At 40.0% G+C, this 20278-nt stretch overlaps 1 protein-coding gene and 1 long non-coding RNA gene across 3 annotated transcripts in view; both read left to right on the top strand.

Moving 5' to 3' along the window:
• Positions 1–1372: 1372 nt before the first annotated feature.
• Positions 1373–13939, top strand: LOC311061846. Its single transcript, XR_014602418.1, has 15 exons — positions 1373–1395; positions 3476–3628; positions 6031–6075; positions 6403–6472; positions 6660–6715; positions 6884–6957; positions 8933–9081; positions 9289–9344; positions 9514–9587; positions 10664–10764; positions 11347–11519; positions 11954–12118; positions 12919–12956; positions 13164–13219; positions 13601–13939. It is a non-coding gene; the product is annotated as an uncharacterized lncRNA (long non-coding RNA).
• Positions 13940–16339: 2400 nt separating this feature from the next.
• LOC311062253 (receptor-interacting serine/threonine-protein kinase 3-like) overlaps positions 16340–20278 on the top strand; it is a 107857-nt gene continuing 103918 nt past the window's right edge. Inside the window, exons 1-2 of one of the 2 annotated variants that reach the window (XM_084081139.1) lie at positions 16340–16471; positions 16839–17004. In XM_084081139.1, the coding sequence (XP_083937265.1) occupies positions 16462–16471; positions 16839–17004 (176 nt within the window). In that variant the 5' untranslated portion in view covers positions 16340–16461. Of the gene's footprint in view, positions 16472–16838; positions 17005–20278 lie in introns of those variants that run through there. The other variant, XM_084081141.1, reaches the window with a different exon arrangement.

Genomic DNA, 20278 nt, shown 5'->3' with positions numbered 1-20278 from the left:
TGTTACATTTTTTTTATTTACTGCTTTCTATAGTTTTAGCAATTTTTGCCATCTTATTTACAGTGGGCGGGGGCATACTGTCCGGTGGCTGAATAATATGTATTTTTTTTTACACAATAACCCCGTGTATTCTTTATTCTTATTTTCAGTAGCCCTTCTAGCCCCCAATAACTCACATCTGACCATCAAAGACCACAGCACCTTTTTTATTGTGCAAAAAAGGCATATATAGCCACCGGACAGAATGCCCCCGCCCACTGTAAAAAATATTGCGAAAATGGCTAAAACTATAGAAAGCAGTAAATGAAAAAATATATAACACATCTTTTATTTACTTTAATTACAAGCTCAAATACAAACCGTGGTTGTAAAAAAACAAAGTTGTCCTTTAAAGCGCTCTCTCTCCTGTGTTCTTTGACACAGTAATAGCATCTGAGGTGGCAATTTGTCTCTTGTAGAGGTGTGAAAAGAGCAGTGGTGGAAAAAGTACTTAAATGTTTTACTTAAGTAAAAGTATCAATGCTGCACTGTAGAGGTAGCCTACTCTGTTACAAGTAAAAGTCCGGAATTCTAAATTTACTTGAGTAAAAGTACAGAAGTATTGGCATCAAAATGTACGTAAAGTACCAAAAGTAAAAGTACAAAAATGTTTGAAAATAGCCGATCTACAAGCTCACAACGCGTCGCAAACAACGCGTCACAAAGCGACGCGTTGTGAGCTTGTAGATCTGCTCTTTTCAAATAGCCTATGTATAAAATAGGGCTAAAGTGGTTAATGTATGTTTCGTAATATCATAATTTATATCTGAAAAGTAACTAGTAACTAAAGTTTTCAAGTAATTGTAGTGGAGTAAAAGTACAATATGTGCCTCTGACTCAAATTGCACCATTCTACCATAATGGTATTGATTTAATTCTTCTACCATATGAATCTGTCAATCATATTTATAAAGGTAATTTACATTTAACCCTTTATTCTCAGTCAAACTGACCTGGACCACTTTTTTCCATCAATACAAAATCTGTATTGTTAAGGTAAAAAAAAGAAGGTACTTTTACTGAAGTAAATTTGTATTAACGGAACTTTACTTGTATAACAGGGTGTTTCTACATTGCAGTATTGATACTTTTACTTCAGTAAACAAATCTGAGTACTTTTTCCACCGCTGTGTTGAATGGAGAATTCAAACAATCTGACCTAGTCTAGTAGTTGGCTCTGTCCTCCTGGAAGGAACTTCAAAAGCTATAAAACTACATATCCCGTCATGCAGGTCGTTCCACGTGACTCTTACGGACCAATCAGCGGGCTGCTTGGAGGGCTAGTCGTCGCGTATAAATACACGAGCAGCCACGTTTGCTTTGTCTCTTTCAACAGTCCTTCATCTGAGCTACACGGTGAGCTTATAGACCAGAATAACAACTATTATTATTATATTAGACACACAGGGTTAAATGTCTGCTTATTATAAGCGACTTTAAAGGTTACGACTTCTATTGGGGCCAGTTTGGATTAATTGCAGCCACCTGAAGGTGTTCTTTTGGAGCAGTTTTGAAGGAGAGAAGGGTTTCACACTCCTTCACTACTTTTGGTAGGCCATGGCCACCCATTCCACATGTCTGTGACATGTCAGGAACGAATTCAACCCCTTGTTTGTGCCAAATCTGGGCTTTTGGACGTGATCAGTGGCACCACTACCTCTGGTGTTGTGATTTTGGACTTCGTTTACGTTTTTTTTAAAAGTATTTTGACAGGTATACATGGGTGTCTTAACGTTGTGGTGTTTAGACTAGCTCCGACGGAAGCTCTCCCTCCGCTGTATAGCTCCGAGATGAGGTTCCTCGTTTCCCTCTGCCGTTTTAGCAGGACATTGTCGCACATTTTCCACTTTACATGTTGCTTACCCCTTTCTGCACATCGTATCCAAAAAGTAAAGCTTTTCTGCAATTCTCTCAGATGTTTTAAGTTCTAGCGCACCATAAAAGCTATCCAACGAGTTGAAGAAAGTATTTAATTTGCCTCGGTCCTCATCCGGTTACATGTTTTTTAAGACATTGCGCAAGAGTTGCGCCCGTAGAGATATCTACAAGCTCAACTATGAGCTTGTAGATCTGCTATTTTTGTATATATATATATATATATGTATATGTATATGTATATGTATATGTATATGTATATGTATATGTATATATATATATATGTAACTAATTTTGCGGGGAACCCACCAAGGACCCCTTGGGGTCCCCGGACCCCACTTTGAGAACCAATGTCTTAGACCACGTCACCAGTCAGACCTAGCTGTAGAATACAACTCTCGTAGACTTATTTATGATTCTGACGTTTTCAATCTACGAGAGTTGTAGGGTTCACCCCCCCATGGACACAGGGACTTTCAGCACTATGCCCCGTAGACACTCCAAACATGTACACATTTAAAATAAAGGTGCTTACCCCAAGCTCCAAATGTTAACTCTCGCTACGGGGTAGTAGTTTAATGTAATAATCCACATTCTTTAATAAAGAAGTGTTTTAATGCCGTCTGTGGCCGATTCTGTCGGAAGTTCCCAATGGGCGGTAGTGACGCGCCACATCTGGTGAAACCCGGAATTACACTAAATGTAAACGGGAAGTAAACGAGGGTGAAAAAATGGCGTTCGGCCACAGACGGCATTAAAACACTTCTTTATTGAAAGATATGGATTATTACATTAAACTACTACCCCGTAGCGAGAGTTAACATTTGGGGCGTGGGGGTGAGCACCTTATTTTCAATTGTTTGGAGTGTCTACGGGGTATAGTGCTGAAAGTCCCTGTGTCCATGGGGGGTGAACCCTACAACTCTCGTAGATTGAAAACGTCAGAATCATAAATAAATACGTCTACGAGAGTTTATTCTACAGCTAAGTCAGACCCATTGCAAGTTGCTGTACTCTGCAAACTAACCTGTAACACAGTGGTTCTCAAACTTTTTCATGCCAGGGACCCCCAAATTAACACTTATAGGGACCCCCAAATTAACACTTATAGGGACCCCCATTTGAAAAAATAAGCCAAATATGATCCACATATGAGAAGATTTTTATGGCTCTAGCAGTGATTCTCAACCATTTTAATTCAATTTACCCCATTTACTGGCATTTATGTCTCTGGGACCTCAATTTATATTGTAAAATCAATGTTAATTTAACTCTGAGAGTGTACAAATGGACCTGTAACGGGTCCATTTGGTTCCATTTGTACACTCTCAGAGTTAGTCCCATAAGGGTCAATTTGGTTCCTATCTATCATTTAGCTGGGGAACCCAAACCCTAACCCCCTGAAGTACCCCTGGGGGTCCCCGGACCCCACTTTGAGAACCAATGCTGTAACACATGGAGAGTCGTTGTGGTGAATGACCATTATAAATGAACATTAAGGTGTTTTTAGCTGCTTGGCTTCATAGCATCAGTTGACTGACTGACTCCATTTCTGTTCCAGGTTTTTATCTTTATATTAATGTTTTGGACTTCATCTCAAGATGGATTCTTCCCCACGATGGAGGAAGAAGACTCATGTTCGACCACGGGGGGCGCTGTCTGACATGGACAAGATGTCCTGTAAAGACATTCAGTTAACAGCTGCAGAGCACAGGTAAATAAATCACATTATTAATGCTCTGACTTTTTCATGTCTGTCATTCTCAGCCCTATTTTTATTTATTTAAAATAGTGTGTTTGTAGAGATTAGACCAGTGGTTCTCAAACTTTTTCATGTCAAGGACCCCCACATTGACACCTATTATTCCGCGGACCCCCATTTGAAAACATTATGCCAAGGACCCCATAATAAGATTTTTACGGCTCTAGCATTGATTCTCAACTGTTTTAATTTCAAGGACCCCCAGTGTGACATGCATTAGGCTACGGACCCCCATTTAATGGCATTTCTATCTCTGGGACCCCAATTTATATTGTAAAATCAATGTTGATTTAACTCTGTTACAGACCCATAAGGGTCCATTTGATTCCTAACTGTCCATCATTTAGCTGGGGACCCCCTGGAACTCCCTCAAGGACCCCTGGGGGTCCCCGGACCCCACTTTGAGAACCAATGGATTAGACCACTGTGTCCCAACAGTGGGTCGAGACCCGTTTTTGTTGGTCACGAGTGAATATCGTTTTTTGATTCTGCAAATAGAATGATCAAATAAATTCCCTAAATTAGAAAGCCGGTTCTAAAAAGTAGCGAAAATTGCAGATTTTTCTAGCTCGCGTTGTGAGCTTGTAGATCTACTATTTTCACAAGGTTTGGGACCTGGGGCAAAAATCAGATTTCCCTTTTTTGGGTCTCGAGCTAAAATGTTTGGCCTCCAGTCCATTAGACCTGGACCAGACTGGATCTCATGTAGTATCACTGGGCTGGGTGACTTGTCTTGCAGTGTTGATTTTATAGTTGACAAAAATCTACGGTTGAATTGGTCGACTAAAATGTATTTCGGCGGTGCCCTGATGGCATCGTAATGGCTGATTTTACACTTGGTTGTGCTCTGAAGTGCAAGCTACCAATCATAAAATGACTCGTCTTTTGGTTCTACTAGATCTCTTCTCCACTCGTCCCTCACTAACATTCTAGTCTGGTTTTTATTTGCTGAAATGTTCGCTATATTTGTTTTAGTCATCATAGCTTAGTTTTAACCCATTGAGACCTGAAGCCGATTCTACATGTCTCCTAAATCTCAACAGCTTTCTGAAAAACGTATGTTTCTATATCAGTGGTGCTCAATCTTTTTCATTTCAAGGACCCCCAAAATTATATGTATTTGGCCGCGGACCCCCATCAAAATATTTTGTTCCAGGGACCCCCAGAAGCAAAGATTTGAGTTAAAAATGTTCGCTTTAGAAATATATATATTCAAAGATTTGCACACATTTTCACGATTTTTCAAAAATAGCAGATCTACAAGCTCGTAGCGCGGCACTCGGTGCCGCGCTATGAGCTTGTATATCTGCTATTTTTTAATAGCCCAAAGTGTAAAATAATGCTTTTTAGCTCGAATCTAAAAATGACACAGTTCCAGGTCTCAATGGGTTAAGACCTGGAACGCATCTGTGTCACTTTTTCATTTGAGCTAAAAAGCATTATTTTACACGTTGGGCTATTCAAAAATAGCAGATATACAAGCTCATAGCGCGGCACCGAGTGCCGCGCTACGAGCTTGTAGAACTGCTATTAGATCAAATAGTTTTTATGACTATTAGAATGTGAAGATTGTTAATAATTTAAGTAGATTCCTACATATCTAAATAACTGTCATGTTGACAGGCTCCTATCGAAGCCGTTCCTTCTCCTCGGTAGAAGTGAGCGGTCAATAAGGAAGCCGACAGAAATTCCTTTCACCGACGGTCGCTGGTCAGTTTAAAGTAACCGTTTCAGCAACATTAAGGGGAAGAACAACCTTTTTATACATACCTGGTTCCATGACTCTAATCTGACCTGGTTCTATGAAGCTAATCTCATGGATTAAAGTTCTCAGTCGCCACGACTGATTTCAGTCTTTTGGATTCCATAGAAGCCAGCATGTCTTCCATGGAAGCATGTTGCGCAGCGAAAATAGCCGATCTACAAGCTCTCAATGCGTCTGCGACGCATTGAGAGCTTGTAGATCGGCTATTTTCGGTTCATATTTTAATGATTGGCGCATTTGAAGTTGTCAAACTAGCAAAATGTTTAGAAGCGTTTTCCATAAAACCCTAATGGGTCTCGGATATGTCATGAAAGCAATGGTTAAGGCCTCAATCTGTGATTTCTTCACCTGGTTGGGCAGTATGTAGAACGGCAGGAACAATATTACTAAAAGATTCATTTTACATATTGTGTTAATTGTTTAGGAAACGGCGCTAGTGTGGGGAGGGCTCCTTTCACAAATCGCATAATAAGACTTGGCCATACACATTCTTTCAGTCATGAGATTTTATTTTTGCTTTAATCCATGTACTCTGACCTGGTTCTATGAAGCTAGACATTTAACCATCATGTTGTCTCTGGTCTTCTAGGTGTGGTCGTGATGCTGATGCTCACAAGAGATGAAGAATAAACTGGTAATTTTATTTTTCAACTGATCCATGTCACCTATAATAATGATATTAATAACCTGGCTATGATGATAAACTTGCCCTCACTGAATATGTAATGATCGACTTATTTTACTGAGCCACACGTTTTAACCCATTGAATCCGGGACAGCATGTCTGTCATTTTAGATTTCTTTGGCTATTAAAAAATGGCGGATCTACAAGCTCATAGCGCAGCACAGAGTGCTGTGCTATGAGCTTGTAGATCTGCACTTTTTTTAAAAAATCGTGAACATTTGTGCAAATCTTTGAATATTTTTTAAAAGTGAACATTTGTAAAATATTTTGTTCCAGGAACGCCCAGAAGCAAAGATTTGAGTTACAAATGTTCGCTCTGATGCTGACAAGAGATGAACAATAACTGGTAATTATTTATATAACTGATCCATGTCACCTATAATAATGATGTTAATAACCTGGCTATGATGATAAACTTGCCCTCACTGAATATGTAATGATCGACTTATTTTACTGAGCCACACGTTTTAATGTCCAGAATGCTTCTGGTCACATGACCAACATGTTCTAATGTTTTAAACCTTTCATAACAGGTGATCCATGGGGTGACGGAGGGTTGCCATGTCTGGACGACCTATGTGAACAACAGGTACAGTAGGCCTTCATTACGGCTGCTTCTCTCAGCCTGGCAATGAAGACAAACTTGCCCTCACTGAATATAATGACTGACTTCATGTCACTGAGCCACATGCTGGTGTTGTTCAAACTGTCCAGATGTTGATGCCAACGTGAGCCAATGAAACACTCTGTCTCACAGGTGAAGCCATGACGGGGTGACCAGGGGTCAGATGGTACCGTGTCTGGGTGACCGCTACAACGTGACCACAACAGGTAGTTATTAACCTGTCCTCATTGCACTGTTGATTTCGTCGACTGAAACTATGACGAAAAATATTCGAATACATTTTTTCACTGACGAAAACTAAATATAAACTAAGCTATGGTGACTGAAACTAAGACTAAATATATTGACAATTTCGTCAACAAATAAAAACTAGACTAAAATGTTAGTGAGTGATCTAGTGGAGAAGAGATACAGTAGAACTAAAAGACAAGTCATTTTATGTTTGGTTGCGCTCTGAAAATAGCCGATCTACAAGCTCACAACGTGTTGTGCGCTGCGACGCGTTGTGAGCTTGTAGAGCTGCTATTTTCTGCATGCAACAAAGTGTAAAATCAGCCGCCATCAAGGCACCGCCAAAATACAGTTTAGTCGACTAGATCGACTGTAGATTTAATCTTATGATATTTAGTCCACTAAAACTTTTAAGATGACTAAAACTAAATGGAATTTTATTCAAAAGACTGACTAAAAAAAAAATCAAAATTTGCTGAAATGATGGATTACCACAGTGGTCTGCTTTTATGGCAATAAAAATAGGGCTGTAAATATCTATTTTCTCAGGGATTATTCTGTCCAATTTTTCAAATGGTTAAATGTGTTCATTAACAAAACTTTTATACTTTGTCGCATAGATGTGATGCAAAGATAGTGAAAATAGCAGATCTACGAGCTTGTAGATCTGCTACTTTTGCTTGAACCTTTTGGCCGTAGTGACATTAAGCCCAACATGGATCCATTTAAATCAATTGGTTAAACTATTGTCAGCCTTGGATAACGGATCTAGTCTCTGTAGGTTCCATATTAAGCATGGTCTTATTCTGGTTCAATACAGTATGTTGTGTACTTCTGAGTCTAAATGTGGACATGCTGTCCTAAGGAGACTAGTATCATGTACTCTACATGATAAAGTATCATGTACTCTACATGATAAAGTATCATGTACTCTACAGCAGGGGTCTTCAACGTTTTCAGGCCAAGGACCCCCTAGCTGAGAGAGAGATTAGGCAGGGACCCCCTCTATATTGTATAAAATTGTGTTTCTGATAAACTTTTGCTGCTCTTTTTTTCCCCCTCTACACATATAACTCTTTGCCAAAAATAGCAGATCTACAAGCTCACAACGCCTCGCAGCGCGAGGCGTTGTGAGCTTGTAGATCTGCTATTTTTGTCTAAAATTCTCCAAAGAAAAGGGATGCTAGGGTTCAAGTGGTTAATGTAAAAAAAAAAAGAGTCATATCACACAAAGATTTGGCGGACCCCCTGTAGTAACTCTTGAGGACCCCCCTAGGGGTCCCGGACCCCCTGTTGAAGACCCCTGCTCTACAGGATAAAGTAATATAATGTGTTGCAGGCATGCTATCCTAAGGACCAGGGCTTTGAACGTAGCCCCGGGTTCTCCAACCGTATGCCAGATAAAACTGGGTGGTCTTTGGCTACCGTGACAACCTGTGTCTCTGGCAGTCACTCAACTATCCTACAGTTATTCTACCTGTCGCTCAACTATCCTACTGATAGAAATATTCACAAACCTGTTTATATAAAATGAGGAATTGAAGGGGTTGTCTACTCCGTTGATTACAAAGAGTAAACCTGACCTGTGTTCTAATGCAAGGGTTTTCAACCAGTGGTCCTTGAGGGCGTTCCAGGGGGTCCCCAGCCAAATGAATAGTTAGGAACCAAATGGACCCTTATATGTCTGTAACTCTGAGAGTGTACAAATGGAACCAAATGGACCCGTTAGGGTCCATTTGGTTCCATTTGTACACTCTCAGAGTTAAATGAACACTGATGGTGATACAGTGTAGATTGGGACCCCCAGTAAACCTAAATGGTTCAGTCCCTGGCCTATTTTTTCAAATAGGGGTCCGTGGGCTAATATGTGTCAATTTGGGGGTCCTTGACACGAAAAAGGTTGAAAACCACTGTTCTAATGGATCCAATGTGTTATTATTTTGTCACAAGCTCATGCAGGGCGTGGTTCCCTACCTACCCGAGCTCACCCAGCACCTCATCCGGTGTCTGTGGCCGACAAGAAGGCTCTGGTGCGTTGGACCCCGAGTCGTTAGCCCACTGGGTGGTGTCCCACGCTGACAAGAGATGAACAATAACTGGTAATTATTTATATAAACTGATCCATGTCACCACTAATAATAATGATATTAATAACCTGGCTATGATGATAAACTTGCCCTCACTGAATATGTAATGATCGACTTATTTTACTGAGCCACACGTTTTAATGTCCAGAACGCTTCCGGTCACATGACCAACATGATTTAATGTCACATGACCAACATGTGTTAAACCTTTCATAACAGGTGAACCATGGGGTGACGGAGGGTTGCCATGTCTGGACGACCTATGTGAACAACAGGTACAGTAGACCTTCATCACATCTGCTTCTCTCAGCCTGGCTATGAAGACAAACTTGCCCTCACTGAATATAATGACTGACTTCATGTCACTGAGCCACATGCTGATGTTGTTCAAACTGTCCAGATGTTGATGCCAACGTGAGCCAATGAAAACACTCTGTCTCACAGGTGAAGCCATGACGGGGTGTCCAGGGGTCAGATGGCACCGTGTCTGGGTGACCGCTACAACGTGACCACAACAGGTAGTTATTAACCTGTCCTCATTGCACTGTTGATTTCGTTGACGAAATGTTAGTTGACTACCTTTTTTTCACTGACGAAAACTAAATATAAATTAAGCTACTATGACTGAAACTAAGACTAAATATATTGACAGTTTCATCAACAAATAAAAACTAGATTAAAATGTTAGTGAGGGATCTAGTGGAGAAAAGATCCAGTAGAACTAAGAAGTATTTTGCTCGGGTGTTGCGCTCTGAAAATGGCCGATCTACGAGCTTGTAGATCGGCTACTTTCTGTATGCAACCAAGTGTAAAATCAGCCATCAAGGCACCGTCAAAATACATTTTAGTCGGCAATAATCTCATGATAGCCGACTAAAACTAGACCAAAATCCTACTACAGGATGAGGTAATATAATGTGTTGTAGGCATGCTATCCTAAGGACCAGGGCTTTGAACGTAGCCCCGGGTTCTCCAACAGTATGCCAGATAAAACTGGGTGGTCTTTGGCTACCGTGACAACCTGTGTCTCTGGCAGTCACTCAACTATCCTACACTTATCCTACCGTCACTCAACTATCCTGATAGAAATGGTCACAAACGTGTCTATATAAAATGAGGAATTTAAGACCTGGAAGGCGTCTGTCATTTTAGATTTCTTGCTATATAGATGATATTCAAAAGAGCTGCTATTTTTGTTAAATCGTTTTTTGTTTTTTTTTGCAAATCTTGGAATATATATACATTTAAAGCGAACATTTGTAACTCAATCTTTGCTTCTAGGGGGGTCTCGGGAACAAAAAGCAAGATGGGGGGGGTCCGCGGCCAAATTACATATAATTTTGGGGGTCCTTGACGTGAGAACGTTTGAGCACCGCTGATATAGAAACGCACGTTTTTCAGAATACTGTTGGGATATAGGAGACATTTGTAGAATCTTCAGGTCTTAGTGGGTCGTCTAGTCCGTTGATTACAAAAAGGCTCTAAATAAGGATGACTAAAAATGTGCTAAAAGCAAAGAAGGCGAAAAAGAAGAGAGCAAAAAAAATGACCTTTTTGTTCTAATGGATCCAATGTGTTATTATTTTGTCTCCAGCTCTTAGACGGGACCCTCGGCCATCGCGCCGACACCTTTTTTCTTTACATCCCGGGTCCTCGTGGTGGCCTCTACAGCTCTACAACAGACCAGCGTAAATGGTAAGAAACGCTGGCACTGGATGCACCCTGTTTAACCCATTAAGACCTGAGGCGATTCTTAAAAAAAAAATCAAAATCCTAACTGTTTAAAAAAAAAAAGATTTTTTTTTTTTTCAAAAATAGCAGATCTACAAGCTCATAGCGCGGCACTCGGTGCCGCGCTATGAGCTTGTATATCTGCTATTTTTGAATAGGCAAAGAAATCTAAAGTGACGGGTCTCAATGGGTTAAAAAAACCTCTGGCACTCAATGTGTTATAACCATTTTTTTTTTATATATATATTTTGTTGACCGGAGTACCCCAGGGTCTATAGATAGACCCGCTCCTCTATTCACCAAATATTTTCTGGATATGATTATACACTCATTTCATTGACTCAAATGATACATTCTAGATACGTTCTGATCCGGATCTATTGGTGAATCTATTAAGCTGTGTGTTAACGTAGATCTGCTATTTTATAGAAGGCAAATCTACGTTTAAAAAAATGTCAAAATACCGACATGCCCAAAAAAAAGGATGTCAGGTTTCCAATTACATTATTTTGCACCTCCTCATCCGTTGTTACTTCTTTTGCTCAGTGCGTTTGCCACCGAGGAGGAATGCACAGAGCTGGTCCCCTGCCTGAGCTTCATCATGGACACACTGGTGTTTGCCTTTTGGAAAGTACCCACCAGCACAAGAACCTGCTCGTCCTTTATGACGCCATGGGCACCCTGACCCGACTCTTGTGGGGCTCCATCTCAACCAGCCAGTAAGTGTGTTAGGACTGGTGTAACATTCCTCAGAAATTATATTCGAATATTGGTCTGCAGATATTCGAATATTATTATTATTTTTTTCCGCCTATGTTTGACAAGGACAATACAAAAAACAATGTATCAAGTGCTCGGATCCAATAAAACATACCTTTTGTTTGTTTTTATAACTTGATACATAGTTTTTTTTTGTTGTATTGTCCCTGTCAAATAAACATCCCTCCTCAATTCACCAAATATCTTCTGGATATGATTATACACGCATTTATTGACTACAATGATACATTTTAGATACGTTCTGATCCAGTTCTATTGGTGAATCTATTAAGCTGTGTGTGTGTGTGTTAACATAGATCTGGTATTTTAGAAATGGCAGATCTACATTTAAAAAATGTCAAAATACTGACATGCCCATTTTTATATATTCCAGGCAACATTCTTGAAGTCTGGCCAGGCGCCCTTATTGCCAGCTCATAACGCCTGGTGGACTGCAGCTGAAAACCACTGGAAAAGACTCCTGCCGGCACCTGGCCCAGGTGGCCTATACCGTCTGTGGCGTTGCAGACACGGAAACCCGTCCGCGTTTCCGAACAAGGTTGGCAAAAGAAGAACCATCGACTATTACCACCCGCCTCTGTTTCTTACCGGCAGGGCAACCTCGAATTACACTTCCACTGATTTTCTTACCTTTTCAAGTAGTCATAGAATATTTATCTCTAGTATGATGGATCCCCTGATGGTTGCTAATCACAGAGGGTTTCACTGCTTCCACGAAAAGAGAAAGAAAATGTCATCGCAACCTCCCGTTCCGCTTGTCATATTTATGTTCTCCCACAAGGCTTAGAAATGCAAAGAGGTTCCCCCCTAGATATAGAATCTTTTTCAGGCCCGGTTATCGATTTCTGAATAAATGAAATAATCTGGATATGATGAAACACCCAGCTCATTGACTCAAAATGATACATTTTGTTCCCAAAACGCTTTTCTGATCCAGATCTACAGGTGAATCTATTAACACCTTCACTGCCAGGGCCTTACACGGGGTTCCTGGAACGGAACATTCAGATGGGGGTCTGCGGCCAAATGCATATAATTTTGGGGTTCCTTGACATGAAAAAGTTTAAGAACCACTGATTATATAGCAACATATATGAGAGCTTGTAGATCTGCTATTTTTGGCAAAGAGGTTATAGGTGTAGAGGGGGAAAAAATAGCAGACTAAGTAAAAAAAAAAAAACTTTAATCTGAAACACAATTGTATAGAATTAGGGGGTCCCTGCTTCATCTCTCTCAGCTAGGGGGTCCTTGGCCTGAAAACGTTGAAGACTCCTGATTTAGAAGACATTTGTAAAATCCCCCAGACGTTAAAACCATAATGTTGTTCTGGTCTTCTAGGTGTGGTCGTGATGCTGACAAGAGATGAACAATAACTGGTAATTATTTGACGTTTCAACTGATCCATGTCACCTATAATAATGATATTAATAACCTGGCTATGATGATAAACTTGCCCTCACTGAATATGTAATGATCGACTTATTTTACTGAGCCACACGTTTTAAATGTCCAGAACGCTTCTGGTCACATGACCAACATGTTCTAATGTCTAGTCTACTATAAAACATGACCTTTCATAACAGGTGAACCACGGGTGATGGAGGGTTGCCATGTCTGATTGACCATGTGAACAACACAGGTACAGTAGGCCTTAATTTACAGCTGCTTCTCTCAACCTGTCTGTGCGCTTGTAGTTTGAGCTACAAGCGCAACAACTCGTTGCGATGCGACGTGCCATGAGCTTGTAGATCAGCTATTTATTTTTGTGCAACAATCCTGCAAGAAGCAGGAGTCTAAATATCTGGCCATACGTTAAACATGTAGATGCAAGGTTTCTAGTTTGATCTAAATGATTCTGATCGATGATGATACCTTTTCTAGTGACTGTTGGATGAAACTAGCGGATATGGGACTGAGATCAGAACCCCTTTTATTATCTTTAATGTACTGATATGAGTTCATTGTTAACGTACTTGTATGACTTTTAAAATGTACTAATATGCCTCTTCTGTTCCTGTAGGTTCAGAGAACTCCTGAAACCCATCAAGACTCCACTCCACTAAACAGCATTGACCTGAATCCTTGTTTTTCTGCTTCGCCATCAGTACTTGAGTAAATGTACGTAGTTTGTTGCTTAATTGCTGCATTATTGCAATGATATGCCTTTTTAAAAATCCTGTTTATGTGGACAGACACCCGTTGTTTGATACCATGGTATCGGAACAACTTTATTGTCACTTTACAGGTTGTATAAAAGTTAGTTTGTGTGCATCAAGCCACATCGTTTGTTTCCATAAAAACATAACTGCATCTCAAGTTTGTATTCGTTTCCATGATTAAATAAAAGCTTTGAAGTTTAGTTCCTTGCTTTTTCCTCATTCCTCTTAACTAATGGGAGCTGGATGTGTCTATAAAAGGCTATATTAAAATGTGCTCAATGGTAAATAGACTGTTTATATAACACTATGTAGAGTATTTTTGCATTGTTATTCAGTCCCAAAAATCCTCGGTAATATTTGTTTAACCCATTAAGACCGGTAACGTTGTTCCTATAAAACTGGGAAGGCAGCTGTCATTTTAGATCATACATGGGCAACTGGCGGCCCCAACCTTCACTTAATGTGGCCCGCAGGTTAATATCGGAATTCTGATATATTATTGATTTCAGCTGTTCCATTCGCAAACATGACCCGCTTTAATTACTTCTATATTAGCTTAATGACTATTACAATTCTATTGTCTTTGGAATTAAATAAAAATGTTACACTTCAGGATTCCAATTCAACAATGGCAACAATAAAGAAAATCAGGATTCCAATGCAAAAATAGCCGATCTACAAGCTCAAACCGCGACGCGTTTTGAGCTTGCAGATCGGCTATTTTTGTGACAGAATATGCAATGTGGCCCTCTGGCGTGAGTGTGGAAATAGTGGCCCTCTCAATCATCAAAGTTGCATTAGGGCGTGCTCCCACCGCACTTTTCCTTTACCTCCTGGGGCGGAATCTGCAAATGCGTGGATTCATGGTCTTGAGGATTTTTTCCAAGAATCCACGCATTGGCAGATTCCCTAGAGGTAAAAGAAAAGTGCGGTGGGAGCGCGCCCTGACCCCTGTTTTAGATGTTGCTATGTAAAGAGCAAAAGGCGTTTTTCTTACATTCAACATTTTTCTGAAAACTTTGGTTTTAGAATCAGGAGTTTGGAGGTGACTTGCATTTGGAAGGAATTGGCTTGATTCTGCTGGTCTGTCCGGTTATTATGATTTGTGAGTGGGTCATCTGTGAGGTGCTGCCCTCTAGTGGTATCTGAAGCGTTCTGTACCTGTCTGAGATGTGTAGGCATTATATTATATTTGTTTAGTCTTGTGGTATTTTATGTATCTGTTAATCCTGTGTTGCTTTTCATCCTCATAAATAAATGCCTTTGAGGGAAAACTAATAATCTTGACACTGGAGGCCATTTGATCAGTAAAGAGGTTCAGTGTTTCCTGGATCACAAACACAATGTAGCAATTTTCACTTTTTAAAATGAAGCTCAGTGGTTCTTTGAATGTCAAGGACCCAGTGGTGTGTTCTAGATTATTATTTTTTTTAATCCTGAATGATACTTATACTTCCTATGACCTGACTAGATAGCCAATCATGTAAGTAAGTGACACGATGGAGAAAGAGCCGAAAGCCACCACAAGGTGCTTGATCCATGCCAGCCTGTACTTTACCATAGCGGCCTGCCAGACAAATTAGTCAAGAACCTTGCCATTGGCCAACCTTGCAAAAAAAGTTACACAATTAATGTTAATGTATGTGTGGAAATGAAGTTGTTTAGCAGGTCAACCATGTGGCACATTTATTATTATTTTTGAAAGAGTAGTCTATATCACTGCCATATCATGTCACCTAGATCAGGGGTCTTCAACCTTTTCAGGCCAAGGACCCCCTAGCTGAGAGAGCTAAAGCAGGGGACCCCCTACTCGATATTGTATAAAATTGTGCTTCAGATTTTTTTTTACTTAGTCTGCTCTTTTTTCCCTCTACACCTACAGCCTCTTTGCCAAAAATAGCCGATCTACAAGCTTGTAGATCTGCTATTTTTGGCTAAAGTTCTCCTCAGAAAAAGGGGATGCTAGGGTTCAAGTGGTTACGGTAAAAGAAAGAAATGTCACACAACGATTTGGCGGACCCCCTGTAGTTGCTCTGAGGACCCCCTAGGGGTCCCGGACCCCCTGTTGAAGACCCCTGACCTACTGTAGATCAGTGGTTCATCTATTCTAGATACATTCTAGATCAGTGGTTCTCAACCTGTGTGTGATTTTTGGGGGTCCCCAGATGACAGATGAAGTCAGACAGGGACTTTTAATACGACCTTTTGAGACCTTTTCAATACCTAAAAAACCCCCGAAAAAGACCATTACTGCATCAAAAGTAATCAACAAATATAATGAGTACTTTTACTTTTGGTACTTGAAGTACATTTTGATGCCAATACCTTTGTACTTTTACTCAAGTAAATTTTGAATTCCACACTTTAAATATAGTATTTCTATATTGCAGTATTGATACTTTTACTTAAAGTAAGAAATGTGAGTACTTTTTTTCACCACTGCCTCGAATTCTGGAGCAACTGCTTTTACCTCAGTGACACCTAGTGATGTTACACTGTACTGTACTGTACTGTACTGTACTGGTGGATTTGGCAGAGTGGAAAGGGAAAGCAGAGTTCTTAGCTTTCGTTTTCCAGATTAATGCTGTTGTCAGATTAAAGGAGGATCATAACACAGATCCAGTGTTACCAGAAGCCTAGACATTAAGACAACATTCGGAATAGACAACCTTTTCATTCCCTTGGAAGACTTTTTCCTCTCATATCTTTAACATCAAGGACAATGAGCAGAGGTACTGTAAGACTAACTATTGTACTTTTACTCCACTATTATTTGAAAACTTTAGTTACTTTGCAGATATAAATGATTACGTTATAAAACATACATTAACCACTTTAGCCCTATTTTATACCTAGGCTATTAGAAAATAGCCGATCTACAAGCTCACAACAGCTTGTAGATCTGCTATTTTCAAACATTTTAGTACTTTTACTTTTGGTACTTTAAGTACATTTTGATACCAATACTTTTGTACGTTTACTCAAGTACATTTTTAATTCTGGACTTTCACCTGTAAGAGAGTATTTCAACTTTATAACTGTATCAATGATCAATTAGGTTTAGAAAAAGATAATGTGTAATATTGTCTTATTGTACAGACTGGATCCCGTCGCAGTGGCTGGACAGCTTTAATAACATGCTGGACTCAGAGCTGGACACTGAAGACCAGTGGATCCTGAACTTTAACTACAGCCAGACAGACGACATCTCCACAGAGGAGCGGAGAAGAGGATGGAGGGTCTACAGCCACTGTGCCTTTGGAAAGTATGTATGATGTATTTGTTCATCATAACACAGTCACTTGTTTATGGTGACAGACAGACAGTACATCATTATCGTATTGGGAAAGGATATCGTCACCTTGCTAAACTAATGGCCTATAAGTCATTTTTTGAGGAAATTTATATTTTTGCCTAAATCAGCTCCTCATGACACTGGCCACCTCTGGTAAAAATCTAATTGAAAAGGATCATGCTGTTCACTCTCCTTTTTGTTGTGACTTAGGCCAAAAAATATGCCTTTTTTTTTTTGGCCTAAGTCACATGGTTTTGTGACTTAAACCAAATTATTTACTGATTTAGGCCATTTTGTATTTTTTTTTGCTTTCTTTTTGGCCTAAGTCAGATTTAATCCTATTGAAACCCATTTAAATCTCTTATGTTACATAACTGACAGACAGTGTTATTTCTATTTAAAGGAGGAGTTCACCCAAAAAAGGACTTATTTTCTACCAATTGCACACCCTATGAAGCCTTGAATCCATGGATTATTTTTTGTTTTTGTCGCATTCCTAATTTGATTCCTGTCTCCTACCGGCTAATGTATCCGGTAGGAGACACAAAGTAGCTGATTTGTGTCTCCTACCGGAAATACACACGGTCCTCAAATTATTGTCTTAGGAATGCCACAAAAACAAAAATAAATCCATGAAATCAAGGCTTCATGGGGTGTGTAATTGATAGAAAATAAGTCATTTTTTGGGTGAACTCCTCCTTTAAATAGTCATAATTTGTTATAAACATTTTGGGTGAAATGATTAAGAAATATCTAATGACGTAGGCCATTAGTTTAGCAAGGCGACGATATCTCACCAATAACTTGTGTACTATCAGAATCATTAATATTGGGCAAGTGTGGTTTCACATACTGTACTTTCACATTGTGGGCGGCAGTGGCTCAGGGGTAGAGTGGCCGGGTAGAGTGAACTGGAAAACCGAGTCAGGGTGCTGATGTTGTGCATGTTGGCTCACTAGAAATACTAGTGGGTCTCAAAGTGTGGTCCAGGGACCCTCATGGTTCCTTGAGAGGGTGTAACTCTGAGAGTGTACAAATGGAACCAAATGGACCCGGGAGGGTCCATTTGGTTCCATTTGTACACTCTCAGAGGTATGGGGGTCCTTGAAATTAAAACGTTTGAGAACCACTGTGCTACACTAAATGGAACAGAGCCTTCATTAGTGTCATTGGTAACACCTGTGAAGGAAGCAAGGAAGGGGCCCAATTTCTGTCCAATATGGCTGCTGTGCATAGAGCTTATTGCTCCCGATGAGCAGGTTGTTGCCTTGTATGGTTTCCTCCGCCATCGGTGTATGAATGTGTGTGTGTGAATGGGTGAATGTAATGCTCAATCTATGTAAAGCGCTTTGGATAAAAGCGCTATACAAATACAAAAAAAATGCACCATTTACATACAGTACTGTACAAGATGTTTCTGATAACATGCCACTAAAGGTATTATATTGCCCTGATCAGTGGTGGAAAAAGTACTCACATTTTTTACTTAAAAGTTTACGTAAAAGTATCAATACTATATTAATATCAATACTGCAATGTAAAAATACTCTGTTACAAGTAAAAGTCCGGAATTCTGAATTTACTTGAGTAAAAGTACAAAAGTATTGGTATCAAAATGTACTTAAAGTAACAAAAGTAGAAAGTACTCATTGTACAGAATGTCCCATTTCACTATTTTTTCAAATGTATAAAATGTATAATAAAATCATAAACAGCAGATCTACAAGCTCAAAATGTGTACCGCTTCACCACACATTGTGAGCTTGTAGATCGGCTATTTTCAAATGGCCAAAATGTATATAGGGTTGAAGTGGTTAATGTATGTTTTGTAATAATATCAAAATCTGCAAAGTAACTACGTAGTAACTAAAGTTTTCAAATAATTGCAGTGGAGTAAAAGTACAATATTAGCCTCTGAGATGTAGAGGAGTAGAAGTAAAAGTACTGAAAACTTACTCCAGTAAAGTAAAAATTCCTCAAAATTGTACTTAAGTACAGTACACTTGAGTAAATGTACTTAGTTACTTTGCACCACTGGCCCTGATACACAAGAAGGGATCATTTTAGAGTCTGGCATTGGCCATCCTGATCACATGGGTTCACAAAAGTTCCTGTTGGAACTTTTGTGAACCCATGTGATCAGGATGGCCTATATAAGGCTAATCACTAATCACACAGAATATGAACAGAGTAGGCCTACAGCATAGTACCAACTGTAGACTATTTAGGATATACTGTATGGCTATATGGCTATTGTTCCAGGGGTTTACTGTCTGTGTTGAAGTATAGATGCATGCTGAGCACATGTTCTTCATGCTGAAAACATTTAACGTTTTTTGTACCACAAACTGTTTTGGAAGTTCTGGCTTTATTGAGAGTGTAGACTAGAGCGACAGGAAAAATATGGCAGCGAGAGAAAGAGAGGGCAAGACACACTAGACATGACCCTGGGAGTCAGATTCAAACCCGGATCCTCAAAGCATTTAAGCATGTTCATTCATTCATTCAACCTTTATTTTCCTCAGAGAGATCCTTGAGGGAGACCCTTATTTATAATGATGATTACGCTTATCAACATAAGAACAACAAAAAGACAATCTGTTGATTGTCTTTGTTGATCAACGTAAGAACAACCAAAAGTCAGTGAATGTTAATAATTTGAATGCAAAACAAAATGTGAAAGGCCCTATTTTAACAAAATGGTGCCCCTGGTTTCTGAGGCCCTGTCCTTGAATGCATGGGTGTGTGTGTGTGTGTGTGTGTGTGTGTACGTGTACACTGACTGACTGATGTGCATGTTGTATCTCTCTCCACCACCTCCCATATACTGTAGGTTCCGCTGTAGCTCCTGCTCTTGGAAATGGAACTCGGCGAAGGTGGTGGTCTTGTTTCGGTACCGGCTGCGAGAAGGGTCCGGCCGCGGGACGGTGATCATGAGGCCCTTTGGGCAGGCGTGTCGACGCTGCCCTGACGACGGCTTTGACCTCCCGGGATTTACGGACGAGGCAGTGGAAAACACCCTGAGCCACCTGTTTGGGAAGATACTGAAGAACTGCTACGAGGAAGAAGAAGATGATGAAGACGATAGTGAAGATGATGATGATGATGATGATGATGATGGGTCAGTGTGTTCTCAGAAGGTCAGGACCAAACCTCACCAGAAAGATCTGTGTGAGGCCTGTCTGGCGGGCATCTGTTGTCAGGACAACTAGACAAACACAGACACACAATTACATCCCATCTA

Source organism: Gymnoscopelus microlampas, assembly GCF_963454915.1.
Source record: "Gymnoscopelus microlampas genome assembly, chromosome: 15".
Taxonomy (NCBI): Eukaryota; Metazoa; Chordata; class Actinopteri; order Myctophiformes; family Myctophidae; genus Gymnoscopelus; species Gymnoscopelus microlampas.
Note: the sequence above shows the minus strand (reverse complement) of the source record. Positions and strands in the feature narration are given on the sequence as shown.